The sequence below is a fragment of the Rosa rugosa genome, chromosome 7 (assembly GCF_958449725.1).
Source record: "Rosa rugosa chromosome 7, drRosRugo1.1, whole genome shotgun sequence".
Lineage (NCBI taxonomy): Eukaryota > Viridiplantae > Streptophyta > Magnoliopsida > Rosales > Rosaceae > Rosa > Rosa rugosa.
In genome coordinates this window covers 24,015,289-24,028,358 of record NC_084826.1, presented here as the reverse complement: position 1 = coordinate 24,028,358, position 13,070 = coordinate 24,015,289, and the positions used below count along the sequence as shown (strand labels likewise).

The window sequence follows — 13,070 nt, the reverse complement described above, 5'->3', positions numbered from 1 at the left end:
ATCGACTCACAAAGAATAGGAAGATAGGAGTCAAATTGGGATCCAGATGAAAGATTAAGTCTCATAGTTATAAATTTATGAGGTGAAATAACACATTCTTATAAAAAAAAAAAGATAACATTCATATTACAATTCATACATCTTTTTTAGTATTTTTTTTTCATGAAATTTCTCCCAAAAAATGAAAGAAAGGAGTGTGTTTGTCACCATTCGATCCCCTAAATTTAAGCCCCAAATATTCCTTCACGTGTATTGTATACATATGACAGGGTATATGTGGGCGTATGAGCCAGTGTCTGATAACGCAGGATGGGTCGGCCTCAGGTTGTTCATTCACTCATCACTGCCCATTTCTCGTGAAAGAATCCTACGTGACAAAAGAATTTTCATTCCTTTTCTCTACTCGCCTTACTCCTTTCAGTTAAGACCCACAAAAATCTGTATTTCTGAGACAGGGAGAAACACCTGGTCCGTGAAACCTACCCAACCATTGTACTCTGTGGTCTCTACTATTGCTTCTCTCGTCACTTGACCCTTCTATTCATTCACACAAGCCTTGCCTGCTCTCTAGCATATTTCTTGTTTTCTTTTGGCCTTTTCTTTTCTTAGTTTCCATGATATATGATATGGGCATTTTCCATGTACAATACAACCCATGTTCCATAATGCAATCCTGCTTCTAGCTATTTTGTTTGCTTCTTCTTGTTTTGGTTCTTTTCATCTGGGTCTTAACTCTCACTTCTAATCCTCAAGCTTTGGCTGGTCTACTTTGTTTTTTTCTTGTTCCCCTCAAACTCAAGGGATTGGTTTGCTCTGATGCAATGCCCTACTTTCTAGGAATCTGAAATGAAAGAGTTGGAGAACTGAGAACTGATTTGGGGTCTTGGGTTTTGTGTGGCATTTTGATGGTGGGTGGCTTTCATGGTTTTTTCGGTTTTGATTCTCTGATCAAGAAATGGGAAACTGACATTGGGTTTTGTTGTTAGGTACTATAACAAGTAAGACTTGGTCTTGGGTTAAAGGGTTTATGCCCTTTTCTCAGTTTGGGAGTTTGGAGAAGAAATTTGAGTTCTTTTCCACAGACACCTGCAAAAGAAGGCAACCAGCAATGGCATTTTTGTGGTTGTTGCTCCTTTTTGTAGCTGGGTTCTTATCCCAGTCTCAGTCTCAGCTTGTGGGTGCTCAGCTTCATGACCAGACCACATTGTTGGCCATTAATGAAGAGCTTGGAGGACTGCCTGGGTGGGGTGGTGTCAACAACTCAGACTACTGTTCTTGGCCTGGCATTAGCTGCGGTTTGAACCATTCAATGGTGGAAAGGCTTGATCTTTCTCATCATGACCTTCGAGGTAATGTGACTATCATTTCTGGGCTCAAAGCTTTGAGGAGGCTTGACCTCTCTTTTAATGATTTCCATGGATCCATTCCTTCTGCTCTTGGAAATTTATCTCAGCTTGAGTTTCTTGATTTGTCTTTGAATAAGTTTGAAGGTTCAATTCCACTAGAGCTGGGTAACCTCAGAAACCTTAGATCTTTGAACCTGTCCAATAACTTGCTTGTAGGACAAATACCAAATGAAATTCAGGGCCTACATAAGTTAGAGGACTTTCAAATATCTAGTAACAAGCTGAATGGTTCTATCCCACTTTGGGTGGGGAACTTGACCAATTTGAGAGTTTTTACTGCCTATGAGAATGCGTTGGGGGGTAAAATTCCGGATAATCTAGGCTCTGTTTCTGACCTTGAATCGTTGAATCTACATTCCAACTGGCTAGAAGGCCCAATCCCCAAGAGCATTTTTGCTTCAGGGAAGCTGGAGTTTTTAGTTTTGACCCAGAACAGATTAAGTGGAGATATTCCTCGAGAAATAGGAAGCTGCAGTAGTCTTTCTAGCATCCGAATTGGGAACAATGATCTTGTAGGTAGCATTCCTCACACAGTTGGGAATATTAGTGGCCTAACTTACTTTGAAGCAGACAACAACAATCTTTCTGGTGAAATTGTTCCAGAATTTTCCAACTGCTCAAATCTTACCCTCCTAAATTTAGCCTCAAATGGATTTACTGGAAGGATTCCTCCAGAGCTTGGACAGCTTATGAATCTGCAGGAGTTGATTCTCTCCGGTAACAGTCTATATGGAGATATTCCCAAATCAATTCTTAGGTGCAAGAATCTTAACAAGCTGGATCTCAGCAACAACAGAATCAATGGTACCTTACCGAATGATATCTGTAACATGTCAAGATTGCAATACTTGCTATTGAGCCAGAATTCGATAAGGGGGGAGATACCTCATGAGATTGGGAACTGTGTTAAACTGCTTGAGCTGCAAATGGGAAGAAACTATTTGACTGGCAATGTCCCTCCTGAAATTGGTCATATCAAAAACTTGCAGATAGCCTTAAATTTGAGCTTCAACCATCTCCGTGGGCCTCTTCCCCCTGAATTAGGGAAACTTGACAAGCTTGTTTCTCTTGATGTCTCCAATAATCAGCTTTCCGATATTATTCCATCTGCATTTAAGGGAATGCTGAGCTTGATAGAGGTTAATTTTTCGAACAATCTATTTACTGGTCCAGTACCGACATTCATACCATTTCAGAAAAGTCCAAATTCAAGTTTTCTGGGAAATAAAGGGCTATGTGGAGAGCCACTGAGCTCCTCATGTGGAAGTTCTTACAGTGCTGACCATGATAATTACCATCACAGGGTTTCTTACAGAATCATACTCGCAGTTATTGGTTCTGGTTTGGCAATTTTTGTCTCTGTAACTGTAGTTGTTCTGCTGTTTATGATGAGAGAGAAGCAGGAGAAGGAAGAGAGAGCTGCTGAAACTGAAGATGAAGGAGCCAACAACGTACCAGTGATAGTAGCAGGGAGTGTTTTTGTTGAGAATCTCAGACAAGCAATTGATCTTGATTGTGCTGTTAAAGCAACATTGAAGGATTCAAACAAGGTCAGTACTGGGACTTTTAGCACTGTTTACAAGGCTGTAATGCCATCTGGGCTGATTGTATCAGTGAAGCGACTAAAATCCATGGACAGGACAATAGTTCATCACCAGAACAAGATGATTAGAGAGCTTGAAAGGCTGAGTAAACTCTGCCATGATAACCTAGTGCGCCCCATTGGATTTGTTATTTATGAAGATGTTGCTCTTTTGCTGCATCATTACTTGCCTTATGGGACATTATGTCAGCTTCTTCATGAATCTTCCAAGAAACCTGAATATGAACCCGACTGGCCAACAAGACTTTCTATTGCCATTGGAGTGGCAGAAGGGTTGGCTTTTCTTCATAATGTGGCAATTATCCACCTTGATATATCTTCTGGCAATGTTCTTTTGGATGGTAACTTCAAGCCTCTGGTTGGAGAGATTGAGATTTCAAAGCTGTTGGATCCATCCAGAGGCACAGCCAGTATTAGTGCAGTTGCTGGATCCTTTGGTTATATTCCTCCAGGTAATCATTTTTTATTAGTAGCTTTATTAGACTTTTAGTCTTTTAACTTGCCCTCAGTTCTAACTCTTTGAGTTTTCTGTATTGCCTGTCTGCTATCAGAATATGCGTATACAATGCAAGTTACAGCTCCTGGAAATGTTTATAGCTATGGCGTTATTTTGCTGGAGATCCTTACTACAAAATTGCCAGTAGATGAGGCCTTCGATGAGGGAGTAGATTTGGTGAAGTGGGTGCATAATGCTCCTATGAGAGGGGAAACCCCAGAGCAGATTCTTGACGCAAGGCTCAGCACGGTTTCCTTTGGTTGGAGGAAAGAAATGCTTGCAGCACTGAAGATTGCATTACTCTGCACTGACAACATCCCGGCCAAACGGCCAAAAATGAAGAAGGTTGTGGAAATGCTTCAAGAAATAAAGTAAACCTGATGGATAGATAGTCAGTCATGAACCCACCAGACTTAAGGCTCTTTTGTTCATGAAAAATGGTTATCCTCTGTGTTTATTCAGGCTGGGTTCTTCAGATCATCCATCCACTTGCTTCTGCAGAAGAAGTGGTTGTAATCAATTTGAGTTGAAAGGTGGTTGGTTAATGCACTGAGAGTCCTTCCTCCCATAGGGAAGGACTGCTCTGAGTTCCTCCTGTTACATATTAGGTCCCCTGTTGTATCATTGTAATTCCTGGTTTCAAAATCTCAATGCCAACGACGATTTGCAGTGTGTTTAAATCAAGTTCAAACGTTTATGAAATGAAAAAACTAGTATGGCCTGAGTTCAGTTCAAACTTTTATGAAAAGAAAAAACTAGTATGGCCTGAGTTCAAATCATTTAGATCATCATGTGATGAGAGTCCAAACAGAGGACTATTTTTTTTTTTTTTTGAAAATTTTATCTGCAAAACTGGAATTGCATGTTCTGTTTGAAGAAGATTGCAATTAGTTGGATTTAATATAATTGTGTTCATGGGCTCCAAGATCCATGCCTTAGAGGCAACCGACTCAAGAAACAATGTAAGGTTTAGATTTCTTATGGTTTAAAGTTGAATTACGAAAATGGTAAGCGATAACTGGTTTCAACGAGGAAGCATAGTTTTTCACCCATTTCTCACAGTTCCTCATCAAGTCAAGTGCGTAAATTTGGTAGTAGAGTAATGCTACAAATAGCAAAGCCTAAGATACAATCATGTATGTCATCTACCACATCAGTTAGTGGCAAAATTTCTGGTGAATAATTATGATTTGATGGTGAAACAAATAAAAATATCATTTATTCGTGATTCAGGATTGCTTTAAGTGACATTATGATTTAAAGGATTCAAAATTCACAGCAACCAAACCATACTAAAAAAGTGTCATCACATTACATTACAGAGATAAAGTGAGTGAAGCTGTTGAAGATTCATTCATCGGTTCCTGCCTTCACAATGAAATTCTGACGACTGATGGGATTCATGACCACAGGTGGACCGGCAGTGCGAGGCCATGCCTGGAACTTCTTGTCAGTTGCTTCCCACCATTCTTTGTTTGCAACAGTTGATGGAGTAGTTCCTAAATCCACAACACAAACACATCACGTTTAGACTACTGTTTGCAGCGATTACATATCTATCTCCTGCAACAATAATGCTCACCAAATCTCTTTACAAGATTTTTTATAACCACCAAATCTCTTTACATTCTTTTTCACTGAATGAATGATATGTCATATACTATCTACTGCATGTCTCAGTAGTACCTTCTTCTTCTTCTTTTTTATTTTATTTTTAATACAAGAAAAGAAATTACAAGGAGGAACCTCTTACACAACCTAAACCTAAGCAGTCAAAAGAATTGAGCCAGAATTACACAACCTCAGTAGTATCTTGTTAGAAATAAGTATATGGATCAAGATTTAAATAAATGAAACACCATCTTCAAAAATGAAAACCAACTAACTTGCCTCCAAATATCTTCTTGTCAGCAACAAAATGGTCAAATGCCCATGCCACTGCAAATGATCCCAACACAGCAGGAAAGATGTATTTCGCGTGGCCCATCTTTAAACTGCAACCCATAAACACAACCCAGTTAGTTCTGTGGTCTCTAAAGATCAACGACACTCGATACAGAACCTACCAATTAATTAACAAGGACTGCATTCAAAATTTCAAACAAAACCCTCTACTTCAACTACTATGTTTTCCTCCAACTTAAGATTGCAATCCTTTCCCATCCACACAAGTAGTCACTATCACATAATTAAAATGCATTTCACAAACCCAAAAAACAAAACATGGGTTCGCTAACTGAGAACTGCTTCCCATGATGAACAAAGGATATGACCCAAGCCAAGAAAATGGTTTATTTTCATCAGATCAGCCATAAATTGTTCACAACTTACAAATAAGCAAAGCAATTGACTATTGCTTCAACACAAAACCTTCTTAAACGGATTATAACTTCTCATCTCTGTACTATATTTGATATCTACATGCAAAGCAACCACAACCCTTTGGTTTTACTCAACTTTCATCTTGCCAAATCATATTTCTGTTTTCGTACTAAATCACTACTTCACTAGTGTGGAACAAAAGCAAAGAAGAGGCATATCAACAAAAAGCCCAACTGAAACAATTAGTAAACAAATGAAGTTTCCTTTCCCTAAATTTCTCAGATTTTCTGTTTCCTTTCGGAAAACGATCTGAAATAGTAGAAACAGAAATGCCAGGTAGCTTACCAATGGAGCTCTCTGGAAGTCTTGATTCTCCTCCTCCTTGGCAAACAGATAATGAGAGAGAAGCTTTGAAAAGCAGAAAAGGTGTCCGCACAAGTAAAACGTGGCGCCTTCCTGTTTTTTTCCTTCTTTTGTAGATTTCAATATATTTCTTTTGGGTTTAACAAAAAAAATTTCACAAGACCAAAAAAAATAAAAATAATAATAAATAAATAAAATAAATAAATAAATTTCTTTTGGTCGAAATACTTAACTTTTCATATACTGGAGGTAAATTGACCCAGCCCAATATCCATGCGCAAAGTTTGCACTAATCACATTTTGGTACCTGAATTATATAACCCAACTACATTTCAATACATGTCGTTAACTTTTCCGCTACGTGCTATGCCATTATGAAATAAATGAGGGCACAATTGTATTTTGACTAATAACCCTTTCCTTATCTGATACTTAAGGGCAGCTAGGCCTCATCAAAGGGACATGCCGGGCTTGGGCAGGGTCATACTACATTTTAAAATAATAACGGGTCGGGTCGGGTCGGGGTTTATTGTAAATCGAAGGATTCAAGTCCGTCCATATAAAGTGGACCTTGCGGGCTTTTTGGGGCCGAGTCTTGCGGGCTTTATTTACAAATAAATCTTTAAAGATACTGCGTTTCAAAAAAATAAATAATAATAATAATATTTAAAGATACTAATTTTTTTATAAACCTATATTTATATATCATACACTCCAAAGAGCAACCTCTATCAATTAAAAGAAAATGGAAAAACCGACCGTTGGATGTGATTATTACAATAAATTGTGAGTGTGGTAAAAAATTTAGCCAATTTCACCATATTTTCGAATCCGATCGAATTGGTTAGCCGTTGTCATTTGTATGTCTTCTTGGTTAACCGATGGTGTGACAACCGCGAAACGTGCTTATTTTTTTACATCACATCTTTAAATATCTCATCGATGGATGTGCGTGTACATAAGATAAAAATTTCAATTTTAATTACAAAGACGTTGACATTTATCAATTTGCCTCCTAAAGTTGTATGACTTATACATTGCATTTAAATTGTTGAAGTTCATTTTTTTTTTTTGAAGGCAAAACAGAATTGAACTTTATTGAATCAAGGAGGAGGGGACTCCTGTTGTACAATGTCTCGGATACACTCCGGAAGTTCATTCTAAAGCAACCATGAAGTGGAAAATGAATTTAAAGAAACCAACCACTCGATGGAGAGATTGTAATGTTTTATGGTGATTGGAAAAAATCCTGCCAATTTGGTTCTCGTTTCGAATTCGATCAACTAGGTCAAATTTAATTACTCTTGTAAACCTATATTTATCTCATACACTCCAAAGAGCAACTTCTATCAATTCAAAGAAAATAGAAAAACGGATCGTTGGATGAGAGTATCACAATAAATTATAAGTGTGGTAAAAAATTTTGCCAATTTCACCATTTTTTTTAATCCTATCGAATTGGTCAACCGTAGTCACTTGTATGTCTTCTTGGTTGACCGATGACTTGACGACCGTGAAACGTGCTTAATTTTTCACATCACGTTTGTAAATATGCCATCGATGGATGCATGTGGATATAAGATAAAAATTTTAATTTTAATTACAAAGACGTTGGCCTATACCAATTTGCCTCCTAAAATTGTATGACTTATACATTGCATTTAAATTATTGAGGTTCATTCTAAAGCAACCATGAAGTGGAAAATGAATTTAGAGAAACCAACCACTAGATAGAGAGATTATAATGTTTTATGGTGGTTGTAAAAAATCCAGCCAATTTGGTTCTCGTTTCGAATTCGATCAACTAAGTCAAACTTAGTTAATCTTATAAACCTATATTTATATATCATACACTCCAAAGAACAACCCCTATCAATTCAAAGAAAATGGAAAACCCGACCGTTGGATGAGATTATTATAATAAATTATAAGTGTCGTAAAAAATTTAGCCAATTTCACTATATTTTCAAATCAAATCAAATTAGTCAACCGTCGTCATGATATGTAGAACATATATGCACATATTCTATATAGAAGTATGAGAACTTCCACACACACACATGTGTGATTGAAGAACAAATACAAAACCAGAATCAATCAAACCATGCAAGAAAATATTAATTCTTGGAGACGAAGTCCATGTCTCCAGTACGTCATTTGGTTATTATATAGTTTAGGGAGATTGGAAGAATGGTAGTCGAGAACTCGAGATCAAGAGAGGGAGATATATATATATATATATATATATATATATATATATATATATATATGGTTAAATACTGTTTACTCCTTGAATTTTCAGGAAAAAAACAGTTCAGTCCCTGCCTTTTCAATTTCAAACGTTTACTCCCTCATCTCTCAATTTTGGACCAATAGGTCCATTCCGTTACTCTCCGTTCAAAAACTCTGTTAAATAACTGACGTGGCAGTCCTTCTACAGTAAAATGTTTATTATATCCTCACTTTTTTTTTTCAATTTATTCTTTTCTCTTTTTTTTTGTTTTTGTTTTTTTTTAATCTATTCTCTCCCAAACTCAACTCCGATAACTCCATCACCAAACCGACTCCTTCTCATCGTTTGTCCCTCAATCCCATCATACTCATTGAACTCAAACACCTCCAAATTAGTTCTCCTTCCTCCACCATCATCCAAATAATTTGTACTAATCATACCATCCTCATTCCGCCTACCATGCTCCAGTCTCTCCCTCTTCGGAACCATTTCGCCCTCTTCCACAATACCCTTGTCCAAACCATTACAAACCCGAATAGTCTCCGGCCCAACTTTCCTCCTCGGCATCAATAGCTCATCACTCGACCCTGAATCACTCATCACCAACCTCGACCTCTTCTTCTCCTTCTTCGATTCGAAAACCTTCTGAGAACTCGAAGAACCAACACCTCTACTAACCCTATCAGGCTTCTTCCTCACAAAATTAAACACCCGAAGAATTCCTATTCTTCACCAACACCCCAGAAGGGCCAACAGATCTCACACCTTCGTCCATCTACATCCACCACTCTAAAAAACCCCAAAATTCCAAACCCCACCCTTCAATTCATCCCCAATTCACCAAATCCGACCCGTAGACAAATCCGATCGGATATTTTAGGAGCTAAAACGAATTATGAATATCAACAAAAAGAAGACCAGAGCCTCCAAATAGTACGTCTATTGAAATTACCGATTACTCTCCAAATACCTTCGGATCCAGAACGATCCGTGTTAAGATCCGGAATTTAAGCTTCGCCGATGGATCGGTGGAGGTAGAGCTTGCTGAAGACGTGGAGGGCAGTGACGAAGCCGATGAAGCAGAGGCTCATGACGAGCATGACGGTGGGGGAGATCTTCAAGCCAGGAGCGTCGTTGGTGTAGAACCTGAGTATGTTGTTTCCGGCACCAGAGCCACCACCGCTGCCGATACGACGGCTGCGCATTCCAGCTGTGGCAGTAGCTGAACCAAGAGGAGCCATGACGCCAGGGCATGAGGTCGTGGAAGACGACGTTGTTTGGGACTGAGATGAGCCTTGAGCCGTTGTTCCGAATAGGGAGAGAGAGAGAGAGGAGGAGATAAACAGAAGAAAAAAAAGAGAGAAAGAATAACTTAAAAAAAGATAAAAATTTAAATTAAGAAAAAGAAAAAAGATGAACTGAAGGTATAATAGACATTTTAATGGGAGGGATTGCCACGTCATCTAGTTAACGGAGCTTTTTGACGGAAAGTAACAGAATGGACCTATTGGTCCAAAATTGAGAGTAAAAGGAGTCCAAAATTAGAAGGACAAGGACTGAAGTGTTTTTTGGGTAAAAGTTCAGGGAGTAAACAATATTTAACCCAAATATTTATATAGATCCTATCCAGAGTGAGGCCTCACTTTGAAATTAACGTGTGAGGTTGGAGTTTAGGGTCACTTTTCGGTCTCATATCCACATCTCGACCGTTCAGTTTTTAAGTACTAATTTATAGATCATCTCTGCAAAATTTCAGCCAAATTGATGGTCTTTAAGGTATCTAACTCACTTAAACCAATGGACGAACTAAATCTGTCCACCTTGAACCATACTAGCTTTAAGGCATTGATAACTGCCTTAACGACCATTAATTTGGCTGAAATTTTGCAGAGATGATCTATACATTAGTACCTAAAAACTGAACGGTCAAGATGTGGATATGAGACCGAAAAGTGACCCTAAACTCCAACCTCACAGGTTAATTTCAGAGTGACGCCTCACTCTGGATAGGATCTGTGTGTGTGTGTATATATATATAACACATATAATAGGTATCACACCCAGAGGACTTAGGCATCACACATAAGGTTAGGTTGAATCACACAAACCTGGAGAGAAGCAAAAGCTTTCAATTTTTATTAACTCAACTCTGAAAAAAAAGACTATAAAGACCTTTATATATTGAAAGGCTCAGACAATTCTAGAATAACTAGGAATATACATATGCTTAAAAGAATCCTAAAAAAATAATCCTAATAATAATAGGATTCCTAATAATAAAAGCCTAGATTTATTCCAACTACTTTCCAAATCCTGACTTAAAATATCTGCTTGTACTCTTCATCATTCTCCCCCTATTGAAAGACTCGAACCCACCGAGTTAAAGGTGTAGACGCCCCTTCCCAAACCACCAGGCTCTATCTGAAACCATTTCAACATAAGAATGTGAAGAACTTTCCTTTGGGTAGCATCAGGTTTCTTGAGCGTCATTCTCCTGTATTTTGTCCCTGAAGCCAACCTTTTCTTGTTAAAGAGCAAAGAATATGTATTTTCCTTTCCACAATGGTGCATCTTGATCAGATAACCACGGTCTTCCATAAAGAATATGTGCCGCCTTGTATGGTTGCGGGTGTGGCTGCATTTGAAATTTGAGGCGCTCAGTTGTAGAACTTGAGACATCACTTACACAATGTCCACCATCAATACTCAGCCTTTGATCTTGTCCCCACAACGAACCAACATCTGGAATATATATGTTCGTCGCCAATCCTTATCGTGAGTTGTAAGAGGTGCTAGATTGCGTCTAACAATAGAACAGAATGAAGTATCTAAGTCTTCTTCTAGATCAGATGGATCATAAGTTCCGTAGTCGAAGGTTCTGTCATCCCCACCTTCTTTTTGGTGTTCCGTCTCTTCTTTGTCGCCAGTGTTGGTGTCCTGGACTATAGTATCTGTTTGGCTCCAATTTTGCTGCAGCTGGTCAACAGTCTCTTTTCTGCGCGGGCGTGCCAGCACCGTTCGGGTGCGGTCGTCGGGGGTGTCCCTTGACCTGACTTCTTTTGAGCGACTGTAGACGAGGAGAGCACCAACCTCGTCGTGGGATTCTTTGTGCCTCGTGGTGAGGACTTTGCTGAAGTTTCTTCTTGTTCACAATCGATACTCGATGTTGTAGATCGAGCAGAGCGAGAACCACTGGGAAGTAGAGAGAACTTGCTAAAGCGTGACTTTAGCTTGGCTGGTTTGCGAGGGCGTTACCCTTGCTTGGCTGGTTCCATAACCGTTGTGGTCGTGGTACTACAATCGGCTCCCGAGGAGACTAGGACCGAAGTACGTTGACAGAGGGTTTGGTGGCACTGAAAGTCGGCTTCCGAGAAGACTAGGACTAGGAGTGTGATCACCGATAAGAGAAAGAGAAGGAGAGGAGTTGCTCTTAGAGAGGTTTGCTCTAGAGAGAACTTAGATCATCTTAGAGATGTTTTGATGTATGAATGAGTGTGTTGATACTTGTTGTAGCCTCTATATATAGGCTTCCAAGCAACACTATTTGGCCTTAAACAACTCATAATGGGTTAGGTTTTAGCACTAAACATTAATGGAATGTTAGGTTTGAATACTTAAACACTTAATGGAATTTGTTAGGTTTAAGTCATTTTCTGCTCCCTTATCCTTCAATTTTTATCTCCACTAAGGACTCAGATTCAACCTTCGATTTCTTCATATGAAATGATCCACCATGAATGTAGATTATTGTGGTAAAATTTCAGAATTTATTTCCATGTGGTTGGGCCGGAAATGCTGCTGGACCTCTTACAGGTCCAGTTTTCCAATTTTGCTTCTGCAGAAAATTGGACTGATTATTTGAAGGCCTTCCACTCAAAGCTAGCTCTGGCACTCTTCATAAGAAATGATTCTTGGGCTGTCTAGAATGGATCTGCAGAGTTTCAGCTCATTTCGAGTTCATTTGGTCAGTCTGCCACCCCTCCTTCCTTGTTTAGCTCGGTTTCTCCTAACCGAAGTAGGAAAATGTGCTATAGTTGACTTTTCATGCTTCCATAGTAGGCTTTATTTAGCCTCTAAATATATATTTCTAACTTGTCGACAATATATAGCTTGAGCCACTGACATTGGCTCAATTTCTCCAAGACGTGCCTTGTCAAGCCAAAAATGCTCATTTTGGGTCCAAACATTGCCTCCCAGACCTCGAAGTCAAAGGTCTTCGTCTTGACTGAAGAGGTCTTGAATCAGCACTGCTCTTACAATGTCGTTGCTCCAAAGCCACTTTTATTGGCTTGACTGAAATTACTGCTGATACCATACTAGGCATATTAAATGCTTGTTGTATATGTGCCCAGGCCAAAACTAATGGCCTCTAAATATATCAAAAAGTTCAAGCCACTGTTTAGGTAAGAACACAATTTTTGCATCCTCCGCGACGCACAAATTTGAAACTCTTTTTGTATTTTTTTTATTTTTTTTTTTGTATTTTTTTTTTTTTTTAAATAAGTCATTGTGAATCAAGGTTTAGACATGTGGCCCAAGTATAGTCGCCTAGACACAAATTTTCTTTCAAATCCTTTGGGCAACCTTACTGAAATGGCCAGGTGGGGGAGGGCGAACAAGAGAGGCAGAATCCATTTTGGCATGAGC

At 38.8% G+C, this 13,070-nt stretch overlaps 3 protein-coding genes across 3 annotated transcripts; 1 reads left to right on the top strand and 2 right to left on the bottom strand.

Moving 5' to 3' along the window:
• The first annotated feature begins 290 nt into the window (after positions 1–290).
• Positions 291–4,284, top strand: LOC133721873 (leucine-rich repeat receptor-like tyrosine-protein kinase PXC3). The gene is made up of 3 exons (XM_062148615.1): positions 291–908; positions 987–3,461; positions 3,561–4,284. Exons 2-3 carry the CDS (start codon positions 1,028–1,030, stop codon positions 3,878–3,880), a joined length of 2,754 nt encoding a protein of 917 aa, XP_062004599.1. The 5' UTR covers positions 291–908; positions 987–1,027; the 3' UTR covers positions 3,881–4,284.
• Positions 4,285–4,702: 418 nt separating this feature from the next.
• On the bottom strand, positions 4,703–6,308 carry LOC133721709 (uncharacterized). The gene is made up of 3 exons (XM_062148398.1): positions 6,173–6,308; positions 5,396–5,499; positions 4,703–5,004 (listed from the first exon to the last, which is right to left on the bottom strand). Exons 2-3 carry the CDS (start codon positions 5,490–5,492, stop codon positions 4,856–4,858), a joined length of 246 nt encoding a protein of 81 aa, XP_062004382.1. The 5' UTR covers positions 5,493–5,499; positions 6,173–6,308; the 3' UTR covers positions 4,703–4,855.
• A 3,122-nt stretch (positions 6,309–9,430) lies between these two features.
• On the bottom strand, positions 9,431–9,736 carry LOC133723090 (protein transport protein Sec61 subunit beta-like; the record flags this gene model as incomplete). The annotated part of the gene is made up of 1 exon (XM_062149921.1): positions 9,431–9,736. A coding segment is annotated over one exon (306 nt), but the record flags the coding sequence as incomplete, so codon positions are not given.
• Between the last annotated feature and the right edge of the window lie 3,334 nt (positions 9,737–13,070).

Bases quoted from the DNA above. Each gene is read 5' to 3' on its own strand.
- LOC133721873 (XM_062148615.1), top strand. From the start codon at position 1,028: ATGCCCTTTTCTCAGTTTGGGAGTTTGGAGAAGAAATTTGAGTTCTTT. The intron at 3,462-3,560 runs GTAATCATTTTT...GTCTGCTATCAG, and splicing joins CTTTGGTTATATTCCTCCAG to AATATGCGTATACAATGCAA.
- LOC133721709 (XM_062148398.1), bottom strand. From the start codon at position 5,492: ATGGGCCACGCGAAATACATCTTTCCTGCTGTGTTGGGATCATTTGCA. The intron at 5,005-5,395 runs GCAAGTTAGTTG...TTGTGGATTTAG, and splicing joins TGACAAGAAGATATTTGGAG to GAACTACTCCATCAACTGTT.